Source organism: Meleagris gallopavo, chromosome 11 (assembly GCF_000146605.3).
Source record: "Meleagris gallopavo isolate NT-WF06-2002-E0010 breed Aviagen turkey brand Nicholas breeding stock chromosome 11, Turkey_5.1, whole genome shotgun sequence".
Classification (NCBI taxonomy): domain Eukaryota; kingdom Metazoa; phylum Chordata; class Aves; order Galliformes; family Phasianidae; genus Meleagris; species Meleagris gallopavo.
In genome coordinates this window covers 9,412,657-9,424,318 of record NC_015021.2, presented here as the reverse complement: position 1 = coordinate 9,424,318, position 11,662 = coordinate 9,412,657, and the positions used below count along the sequence as shown (strand labels likewise).

The 11,662-nt window shown below is 46.5% G+C and overlaps 1 protein-coding gene across 1 annotated transcript; it reads left to right on the top strand.

The window, feature by feature from the left end:
- Position 1: 1 nt before the first annotated feature.
- Positions 2-8,935, top strand: D2HGDH (D-2-hydroxyglutarate dehydrogenase; the record flags this gene model as incomplete). Its single annotated transcript, XM_010716692.2, has 9 exons — positions 2-215; positions 907-964; positions 2,254-2,393; positions 3,111-3,304; positions 3,512-3,680; positions 4,264-4,407; positions 4,812-4,954; positions 5,589-5,754; positions 7,100-8,935. Coding segments are annotated over 9 exons (1,506 nt in total), but the record flags the coding sequence as incomplete, so codon positions are not given.
- Positions 8,936-11,662: the final 2,727 nt, after the last annotated feature.

Below are 11,662 nucleotides of genomic sequence, written 5' to 3'. Positions count from 1 at the left end.
GCCCCGGCAGCGCCCCAGCAGCGCCCTGCACACCGCCCGGCCCCGCCGCCAGGAGGTACCGCTCACCTGCGAGCGCTACGGGCTGCGGCGGCTGCCCTTCGCCCGCCTCGGCAGCGGCGATGCGGCTTTCTTTGAGAGCCTCATGCCGGGCAGGGCGTGCTCGAACCCCGAGGAGCTGAAATCCTTTAATGTGGACTGGCTGAAATCAGTCCGAGGTAAGTGGGGCTGCTGGTGTCCCAGTGCTGCCGAAACCTCGCTCATCTCTGCTCGCAGGCCGACAGAATGGCTTTTCCTCCTAGGAGATACGAGCTGCCTGATGCTTCAGGGTAAAAGCAAGTTGACTGTTTTCCTATAACCAGTGTGTTCACTTCATAGCTTCTGAGTTTCTCACCAAGCCTCAGAAATGAGCGTTGTGAATTCTGCCTTTTGTCAAAGATTCTATAAGAACAGAATCACTACGGATGGAAAAGAGCCCTCAGATCCCCAGGTCCAACCCCACCGTGCCCACTGCCCACGTCCCTCAGTGCCACATCCCCACAGCTCTGAACGCCTCCAGAAATGGTGATTCCCCACCTCCCTGTGCTGCTGTGCAGTGCCTCACTGCTCTTTCTAATAAATCTTTCCTATTATCCAAGCTGGACGTCCCCTGGTGCAGCTTGAGGCCACCGCCTCTCGTCCTAAGACAGAAGACATTTCCTAAGATAGAGTACGTTTCCCCTTACTCACACTGGCAACCAAGTTTATAGACACATAAAAGGTTTTTACAAGTTGCTTGAAGTGCTTTAGATTAACTGTTCCTCGCAGTGGGGGGTGTTGCTGTTTCGGACATCATCCCTTGCCACCTTCTTCGTTCTGCTCTCTATACAGCCTATGGCTTGCCTTGAGAGTCCCTTGCTTTCATTGCAGGCTGCAGCGAGCTGTTGTTGAAGCCAAAGACAGCAGCAGAGGTATCTCAAGTTCTCAGGTAATGCGTGCCTTTCTTACAGGGTGAGGAAACTCAGGTTTGCTTTGGGAAGGTCACACGGGGGAAGGGACATTCAGGCAGTTGTGTGAGCGCTGGAATTGCTGAAGCTGTTTTTGTCTTGGTGGTGCTTGAGCACTGGTGACTTCAGCTCTCCCTTCTGCCCTTTATGTCCCAGCTGTCCTTGGGCTCTCATCTTTTTGCACACCCTTTAATCCAGCAGCACCCAAGCCACGAACACTGCCTGCTGTTGTTAATCCAGAGCTGTGTCCCTGCTGCTGGGCAGGCAGTATCACTTGTCTTGTCACTGTCTTTGTACTGACAGATGGGACAAAGCTACCCCATTTCTTTCCTGTTGGAGTAAAAAGAAAAAAAAGTCTTTGAAGCTCTTGATACCATGGGTTTGATGCATTTTGAGGAGATCTGGTGTTCCACCTAAGTTCCTAATGTGCTGCGAGTGTAGTTCAGGCCAGCCAGTGGGCTCAGTGGCTGTTTGCTAGGAGACTGTAACAAGCAAGGTGGCTGTACAGTTTTCTTAGGAAAGAATATACAGGATCGTTGTTAGAATGTTTTCACAGAGAGCTGAAGCTTTTCAAGGCAGAAGGAGATTTGAACATGTGTCTTGTGTTTCATAGTGCTTCCCTGGCTCTTGGCTTTTGTGTCAGGGCAGCATCAGGAAGGCCCAAAGGCTGGACTTTCATTTATTCTGCAAAACAAAATTCCTGTGTCCTGGCCAGATGTCCATGCAAAGGCAAATGGGCAGTAATAGACTTCTCAAATGAGTGTTGGCATTGATGAGAAGGGAGTCTGGAGTGCTTAAGTTGGAGGAGAGAAATCAGGAGAGATCAGCAAATGGATTCAGTATTAATAGTTTTTCTGCTCTACTGGATTGTCCAAATTAGACACTGTACCAGTGCTCAATATGAGCAGTTCTGTTAAGGGATCCAGGGAGGGCCCGTCTGCAAAGAGAAGATTGTTTTGTCCACCAACAGCACTGCCTGTGTTTGGAAGTATGAGAGCAGGAGCAGTTGAACATCAGCATCTGTTCAGGGTAATGGCCCCAAATTTTTGTCCGGCACTGGGGTGAGTGCAGTGAGGAGTTGTGCTTTCCCATGTTTCCAATGAAACTGCCCCTTTGTGTCAATTTAATCTTTAGGCTAAACATTGCTTAATTGTTAGGCACATTGAGCAATCTCACAACAGTGCGCATTGCTGTGGAAGTGAAACTCTTCTGATAGACTGGATTATTGGCCTTAAGAGACTGAAGGCTTGAGAAACCTGTTTCCTTCCAGGTACTGCCATGAGAGGAACCTGGCAGTGAGTCCCCAAGGGGGTAACACAGGCCTTGTTGGGGGCAGTGTTCCTGTCTTCGATGAGATCATTCTCTCCACTGCCCTGATGAACCAGATCATCAGCTTTGACCCGGTGTCTGGTAAGTATCATAGACACATGGTGCACAGAAGTGACCCCTGGGTCTAACTTAGCTGTTTTCTGGGAGCTGATAGCTGTGGGATCAGCAAGGGTCAGCCCAGCAGGATCGTAAGGAGCATCAGAGATTTGCGTCCTCCCTGTTCCTGCTGCTGATGCCATCCTTAGGTGATAACAGGAGCAGATGTAAGAAAACATCCGGTGGCAGAAAAAAGGAAGAAGGAGATGAGAGGATTGTGTATGTCCTGTTACCCAAATGAGAAACCCAGCAGGTGGAGAACAACAGTGGTGGGGGGGATGTGTGATAACCATTCAAACAGGGAAGGGAAGGGAAGGGAAGGGAAGGGAAGGGAAGGGAAGGGAAGGATGGGGAAAGCTTATGTGTTGTATGGGTTTGGAAAGCTAGGAAACAGACTGCTTTGAGTATCTCAGCTCTTAAGACATGGTGAGAAGGGAAATGAATGCCAGGCAAAGGTTGACTGAACATCACTGTATTTTGCCCAGAGCTATGGATGACCAGATGTTAAATCAGTAGTAAAGCCCTCTTGGGTCGAGGAAGGATAGAACAATGCCCTGTAGCAAGCACAGGGTTCTTACAGCTTTAATTGAATTCCAGAACGTTTTGGAGGAAGAGGTGGTTCCGCCTGCTTGCATCTTCCCACCTCTTCAGGAGGAACCTTCTTCTGGGGCATCAGCCTGTAGCAGGATGTTTGTGTTTCAGGAATCCTGGTGTGCCAAGCTGGCTGCATCCTAGAGAAACTCAATGAGTACTTGGAGGAGCGGGGCTTTATCATGCCCCTTGACTTGGGAGCCAAAGGTAGCTGTCACATCGGTGGTAATGTGGCCACAAATGCTGGAGGCCTGCGGCTGCTGAGATATGGCTCTCTGCGAGGGACTGTGTTAGGGCTGGAAGTGGTAAGGCGAGTACCTGGTAGCTCCTTCTGTGTTTGCACATCTACCTCTTATCATTTTCCTGCTGTTCTACTCTTGGCTGTCTGTTAGGAAGGCAAAAAGTTCCTTTTCAGTCCCTCTCTCTTGATTGTTCCTTTTGTGGCTCTTTTGAGAAAGTGCCTCCATGCATGAAGCATCTGTTATTGATGCTGATACTCCGTGTTCTCACAGGTGCTGGCAGATGGCACAGTTCTGGACTGTTTGGCATCTCTGCGCAAGGATAACACTGGCTACGATTTGAAGCAGCTTTTCATTGGATCTGAGGGGACTTTAGGAGTCATCACAGCTGTCTCTATACTCTGTCCCCAGAAACCTAAAGCTGTAAATCTGGCATTCTTAGGTAGGAACTACTATTAATAAGCATCACATGTGAATTTGTATGCTGGAGTGGGAATAGTCATGAAAGGGGAGTCCCTGTTGAAGCTTTTTAGCAGAGCTGTTTGGAGGCAACCTTCACAGAGACTGTTCTTTTCTCAAAAATGCCAGATGAGGCTTCTCAGACAGCTTGCTTCTAATCCATACATCCTTGGAAGCAGGCAGCTTAACTCCTGGGAGGTTATGAGTGAACAAACCTATGGAATATGTGCAATGAACCCAAGAATTTGCCTAAACTTTCATAAGAGCCTTTAAATACATCTTGGATTGCTTTCTTTCCCGTGTTGAGAACTAAGTGTGCAGCAAATTCTTTGCTATGAACTGTCTTAGAATGTGCAAGAGGTCCTTGCCACAGCGAAGACCAATTGCTCTCTCCTCCTGCTGTTCTACTCCAACCCTTTCCCCACCTCAAACCAACCCACACTGCACTCTTGTTTCCTAGAGACAGGAAACATCACTTCAAGCACGATATAGGCTTTTTAAAAAGTTTCTAAAAGCTTTTGAAGGATTGATTTTTGTTTCTGATCTTTTTTTGTATCTGTCTGAAGGATGTCAGGATTTCTCTCGGGTTCAGGAAACGTTTACAACCTGCAGAGCCATGCTGGGAGAGATCTTGTCTGCCTTTGAGTTCATGGATGAGAAGTGCATGGAATTGGTTGAGAAACATCTTGGGCTCTCCAACCCAGTGAGAGGTACCACAGCTGATAACTGTCTAGGGAACAGATGCAGGTAGCAGCCTTTGTGCTGCAGAAAGTGGCATTATGCTGCTTAAGGGCTTTTAGTCCCACTTGATTTTTGTACCCAGTATTCAATTCCAAGCTCGATTAGTAAAAGTTTTTAAAGATAGAACTTTTTGCTCCTACTGGTTCCCACAAAAATACTACTTTTTGAAAAGCAGTAGTGGATAAAACAGTGAAGTGCCCTCCAGATAAAAGATTGCCACTTGGGCTGCACTTCTGTTTGGCACCAATGAATCTGGGCGGTAGAGGATACTTCATAAAATGTGCCAAGATTGGGGAGAAACTCTAGAATCTGCAGTAAAATCCCATGCTTATAGCACAGAGCAGCCACTTATTTTATTCTCCCTCACTTTCAGGCAGCCCTTTTTATGTTTTAATTGAAACTTCGGGCTCCAACTCGAGCCACGATGAAGAAAAATTGAACAGCTTCCTGGAACAGGCCATGACTTCTGGTTTAGTCACTGATGGAACTGTGGCAGTGGATGATAAGAAAATAAAGGCAAGTCAACATTTCCTCTTGCACAAATCTGCTTAAAAAAATTCTCCCCTTCATGAGGAAGTGTTCATCCTGTTTGATGTTTGGAGTTAATACACCTGAGTGACCTATTAGCTTATTATTGAGAAGAAGGGCCCAGAGTGTTTGGGTTGACAGTGGATGTTTTCTTCTTTAAAAAGTGGAGGATAATGAACTGTGGCTTTCAGTAGTTGCTGTGGTAGGACCTACATCTCCATGAACACTATTGAAAGCAAAAGCTGGACTGTCAGTGAGGCCAGGAATGAATGAAGTCCTGCAAACCAAGGTGGGGATGTGTAGAGCCAGACTCTGCAGTCTCAAGGAGCAAAGTGGCACTGGCAGATCAGTGGAGGAGGCACATCCCCACCTCTTGGGAAACCAGAACGTCTTTGCAGAAGATGCCCATGGCTGTGACACTTGTTCTTTCTGTCTGGGGTACCACTGATGTGTCACTTGGCACTGGTGCCAAGAAGTCCTTCTTACTGCCTCCAATAAGGCAGAGGATACTGAAGGATATCAGATGTTACGTGTGGAGTCAGGGCTTTTTTCCCCCCGTGTCACAAAGTATTGAACATGAGGAACTTGGTTGATTGGGATTCCTTTGATCTTTGTCCTGCAGGCACTGTGGAGCCTGCGGGAGAGGATCACAGAGGCACTCACTCGTGATGGCTGTGTTTACAAGTATGACATCTCCCTCCCTGTGGGAAAACTGTATGATCTCGTGACTGACACGAGAGCTCGTCTGGGCCAGAGTGCCAAAAACGTGGTGGGCTATGGCCACTTGGGTGAGTGCAGATGCAGGAAAAGGAGATGATTTCTTCTTTTGCTCCAAGTTTTGCTGTGCAACTTCCTAGTAGCTCCTAAAGGTTTGGATTTTTTTAATTACTGAGAAGCATAGATTGAACAGCTGAGAGCTATTAGAAGGATGCATAAGCATCTTCGTTGCTTTCAGACTGTATATCAGTGGCAGGTGTGACCTGGCAGCATAACCACTAACCTCTCTGCAGTTTTAAAGTGGTTGTTTGTATCCTTTTGCTCTGTTTTCTGTTTAAATATCTAGGGTATTTTGTTGGACCATCAGCGTGATTAATGTGCTCAGACACGTTTGGTAGATAAACATTTTCCTGTCCAAAGTGATTAGTGATATTGGAAATCAGTTATATTTGAGTCATTGACTCTCCAAATGAGAGTGATAAAAAGAGATCACATTTTTTCGATAAGAAGAGGCCCCTACATTTATCAGAATGCTTTCAAACTAACTTCATTTTATATACACTAGAAACAGATAAGTCACTTAGCAAAGCTGTTCTGTGGGTTCTCTACCACCACCCCCTGCTAAAAATAAATCACCAAACCAAGCCAGAAACAACAGCACAAACCAGATCACTCCTCAGCATGCTTGATTTCAGATGATTTGAAAGACACAGAAAGACAAGTTTTCATAATAACAGCCGCCTTTGGAGGATGGTGGCATTGAGGATTAAGTTGTGTACTGTAAGAATTTGCTGAGATAAAAGAAGAGGTTCCAGAGGGAGGATGAGTATTTTTTCTTTATCTTTGTGTGTTTTGTCTTCTGAATGCCCTGTAACCGTGTGCTTAATTGAGTATCATCCCACGCAAGCAGCAAAAGGAGAAAATAAATGCTTTTCTTTCTTTGTTTCTGTTGATGCAGTGCCAAAGTGCCCTTTGAATACTGCACAAATATAATAGGTACAGTAATGAAGGGCTGTATTGAGATCTAATCATCATTATTAAATACTGTTGGAGAAATCTTTGGCATGTCATCTTAGTGCAGGAAGAATAATTAGTGCAGCATGGTTGTTTGAATTTGTAAGTTACAAAAGTGGGAATCTGAGAGTTGCTTGACTTGGTACACTTCCTCAAAGGTTGTACTGAAAGCATGGAAAAACAAAGATCCTATTTGAGTTATTTGTGCACAGAGAGGCCTGATGTTTGTGGAAGGACAGTTCACTTCTCCTCTCTGAAGGGATGGTTTGGAAAGTAACAAAGGCACTGTTGTTTGAGTACTTGGATGTATTGGATGATGTTTGACTACTTGGAAGATGACAGCAATGATTCAGGGCTACAGACTTTATCTTACAGACCCACCTCTGTAATGTTTTATTCCAGGAGATGGAAACTTGCACTTGAACATCACGGCAGAGTCCTACAGCCATTCCCTTCTGGATGCCATCGAGCCATTTGTGTATGAGTGGACTGCAAGATACAATGGCAGCATCAGTGCAGAGCACGGGCTGGGCTTCAAGAAAAAGCAGTTCATTCAGTACAGCAAACCCAATGAGGCAATCTTTCTAATGCAGCGTTTCAAAGCCATGTTGGACCCCAAAGGAATCCTCAATCCATACAAGACACTGCCCCCCAGCCCCTCAGCAGATACCATCGCGTGAGGACGGCATCTCTGCTCAGTACCCACATGCTCCATCAGTTTGTGGTTGAGGTACAAGCACAGGAAATGTTCCCTGGCTTACTTCCTTAGCGTGATGGAAGAAGTGAAGGAATGTGCTTCCTCTTTTCCAGAGTGTCTGCTCTTTCTGAAGAAGAGCACGTTATTGATTTTGGCAGTATGGCTTTTCTGTTTAATCTAAACCTTGACACCAAGCATACAAATATATATATATATATATTTAAATCTTACCCACTTGCTCTACTGTGAGTGTGATATCTGGAGTTGGTTTCCACCTTAGTCTAGGTAGTGGAATGCTTGAAGATTCCTCACATCTCTCAAGATCTGGTGATCACCTTTTTTCTTTCCTCTCTGTACCATTTGTTGCATACATTCTGCAATCAGACGGTGAGGGAAACAGGGAGCAGCAAAGTTTCAGAAGCAAGGGAACTTTTGGGGATTATTGCCTTTATCTGAAATTACCTGCAGGATTATAAGGATAGAGTCCTTGCTTATAAAAACAGAGCTACTTAACACTTGCTCACTCAGGCATTTGGGTGAGGTTGGTAAGGTGGTTTCAAGGCATGTGAGCTGGCATCAGAGCCAGCTGGTAGCAGCAGTGCCCTTGTTAGTTGGCAATGTTTGAGGCTTCTTTACAGCATGAGGCCATGGGATACGTGGTGCTAAGCATCAAGAGTCAGGTCTTTCTTTGTGTTAGAGTTTCAGATCCTGCTCTGTGCACCCTTAGCCTACAACTGTAGGAGAACCACAGTATTTTTGCTATCATTTCATGTACGTGGCTGTGACATACACACATAAAAAGCATTACAAATCTGAGTCCACAGAACTATGAGGAGGGTTTATCAGTGGGACCACCTTTAGGACCACAGCAGAGCAGGGCTAACAACCAGGCACACGTAGGTCCTTCCTGCACCTGATTTCTGTTCCCCAAGAGCTCATCTCCTGGACGGGTCAAACTTCCCAACCCCTGTGTACTCCCTTAAGCCTCATCTTGGATTTCAGCAATTAAGACTGTATTTTGGCATTATGGGTTGGAGCAGGCAAACAGCTGTAGCAGACATAGCTGTTGTCTTTGTAGGGAAGACTTGGATACCAGGTAGGTGCTGTTTGCATCATTACACCAAAAGGCAGAAGCCAGATACGACATGACATACAAACTGACCGTGCAGGGGCAGAGCTGAGCAGGCTGTGCTGTGTGTAGGTCTGTCCATGAGGGTGAGTTCTATTGTTTGATTTAGTAGTGTGCAATCTCCTCACTTTCAGGACAAACAGCTTTACAGTGCAACTGGATATTGTGTTGAGGGACATGGTTTAGTGGGAGCTATTGGTAATAGGTGAACGGTTGGACTGGATGATCTTTTAGGTCTTTTCCAACCTTGCTGATTCTATGATTCTATGATTCGATAAATCTACTCATCAGGACGTTTTTATTTTGATTACTCATGCTGCTGTAAATATCTTGGAACTATTGTAATTTATGAAGTGGTGTTAATACTCTAAGGAGCATTCTGCTAAAAATAAAGATTTCTTCACATTTTGAAGCCTCTAGAATAATTTTAGAACTGTAACAGAAGTGATTTTTGTTCCTGTTTTTTAAAAATATAGGAATGCAAAAGGCCTGTTTAAAAAAGAGAGAGCCAAACTCTCATTCTCTGTGGGTTGGGATAGTCTTTCTATATCTGTCTATTTATAGTTAGCAGGAGTTGTTATAGTTTGATTAAGACCAGAACTTCTTGGTCTGAGCCTCTGCTAGTGGCCTAGGGAGGTGAAGGATAAATCTGGCCTTGCCAGAATCCTGTTGTGAAAATGTCTTGGCTGTAGGTGGCACAGCTGGAGTCTGTGCACCATCACATCTTGCAGAGCCCTGTACTGAGTGCCAAGGTCTTGGCCTGGCTACTCTTTTGGCTCCATTTGCTGTTTTATCCTGACCACGCACAGCACTCCTGCCTCACAGTAAAATCTTTCTACTGGCTAGGATTGAAGAGGACTGAGGGAAAAGGACCATTCTGCAGCATGGTCCTTTGTAGGAGGGGCTTAAGAGCAGGGATATGAATCCATCTCCAGCAGAAGGAGGAGCTGATGCAGTCTGCAGTACCTCTTCTTTCACCCAAACTCTGGGCTGGCAGCTGCCTCTTCACCTGGAATGGCTCTTCCTCTTCCCACTAAACAGCATCCATCCTTTCCACGTGCTTGGATGATGGGCTTTGGGAGTGACATTAGATCAGCTGCTGGAGTGCAAGATCTTGGAAAGGCAGAAAGAAGGAAGGTGACTGCAAGGTTACGATGTGAGTCAGTGATGGACTTCAGGTGCCGTTGGGTTTGGCTACAGCAATTTGTTGCTTTGACCTTCAGCTCCGCCGTTTCTGTTTTGGTTTCTGAGGACTCCTTGTACACATTCATGCACCCTGGATGCTGGGTGGCCGGGCCAGAGCAACTCTCGCTTGTCTGCTAAGGCCTTGACTGGAGTCCTAGCTGAGAGCTGCCTTTCCCCTGGATCTTCAGCTGAAGAAATGGAATTCATGTTTTGTGTCCTGCCTGTGCCCACGATGATGTGTGTGGATACTTCTGCTCTCTTCCCCTCTAGTTTGGTCCGATTTAATGGCGAGGTGACATCAGCCAGAGGAGGTGTTTGCTCACTTGGGGCTACAAGCGACAGGGGACAGGATATCCAACTCCAAGTGCACAATGCAGAGATTTCTGTGCGTCGCAGTACTCAGCAAACTCCTTTTGTTCTCCATAGGTGCAGCCTTACCACAGGGGCAGGTCTCAGGCTGGTGGAGGCGGCCCACATGGCCCACGTCCAGCTCTGCTCCGGTTGGCGGGCAGCCTGGTAGCAAAGAGCAGCGTGGAAGCAGACAATAGGAAAGGAAATCAGTAGGAAAATGAAATCCTGCCGTCTGGCTCTCAGAGAGATCCCCGATTCCAACAGATGCATGAAAAAATTAGGCTTACTCAAGCGGGAGGGTGAGAGGAGAAGGGAAAGTACCAGCAGACAGCACAAGACCAAGTGCAACTGGCAGGTGATCTATGTAAATAGGCTGGTTTTAACTGGGCTCATTCACTCACAGATTTTTTGCATGCCCTCTGTGTGTGCTGTGTGTCCACGTGGGCTGTCCTGGTGCTGGTGGCAATGAGAAGGGATGTTTGGGCAGCCCACAGGAGCCGCTGGTTATCACAGGATAGCCTTGTTGACTCCGGATCTTGCTTGATCCTCCCCCAAATCCCAGGCATTTTCTTTGTTTCCTCTGTTTGAGCGGTTTTGTTTGGATACATTCTGCCTCTGCTTTGAGATGACAGGAAGATCATCATGTACTGCTGGTGCACAAAACAACACTGTCACCCTGCTGCTGCTCAAGGCCAAATCACTGCCCAGGAGTCTTCTCCTGCCTCCCAGTGTTTGCCACATCTGTGCTCACCATTATGTGTACATCACCCAACCCCAGCGCTATCACAGATCATCCATCCAGAGCAGAAAAACATCCTAAAGAGCCATTGCCTTCCGTTTTGAACCAGAGCATCAACTCTACGAGGCGTTGAATTGAATTAAGGATGGTGGCTGCCTCACACATCACAATGAAATTCTAACTGAGGTTGTGACTCTCAGCTTTGCATGCTTTGCATGCATGTTTTCGACAGAAATAACTCCCATCATTGTGCAACCCGCTGTGTCTATTTAGGCACGCCCTACCCCTCCTTTTGTTCCTCAGGAGCTGTCAGGGAGGAGCTGATCATCTTCTTCAGGCCTCTGCACACCACTCTAAGACCATCTCTGCATTCTCCTATCGTCAGAAGTTAGTTCAGGCGGCCCTGGGATGCTGTTACTCCGTTCCAGCAGCAGGAACTCCAATCTCCCCCAGCCGTCATTTGAAACAATATAGTCCTAAAAGGCCTTGTGCTCCTTGAATGCTCCCATCAAGGGACTGAAGCTCAGTCATCAGGTGTATCCTAACAACAAAGCCTTTACACAGCTGTCAGTGAGCTTAGTGTCCCTGGAGCGAGGCATGCGTAGGGACCCAAGGAGGTTGCAGCCACCCAATGTCTTGGCTGCAGGAAGGAGGGAGTTAAGCAGAGTGAGCATGTCAGGAGGCAAAATGCACCCAGCCTGTGCTCTTTGTGCAGCAGATGATGCAAAAATAGGGGAAGTCCACGGTGGCAGGAAAGAAGAAATGTACAAGACTTGCTTTCTGCCAAGCTCAGCTGATACAACCTGTTCTTTCTGGACTGGGTTGTTAATATTCTCTGCCTTTTTCCTGCTTCCTTTTTTTTTT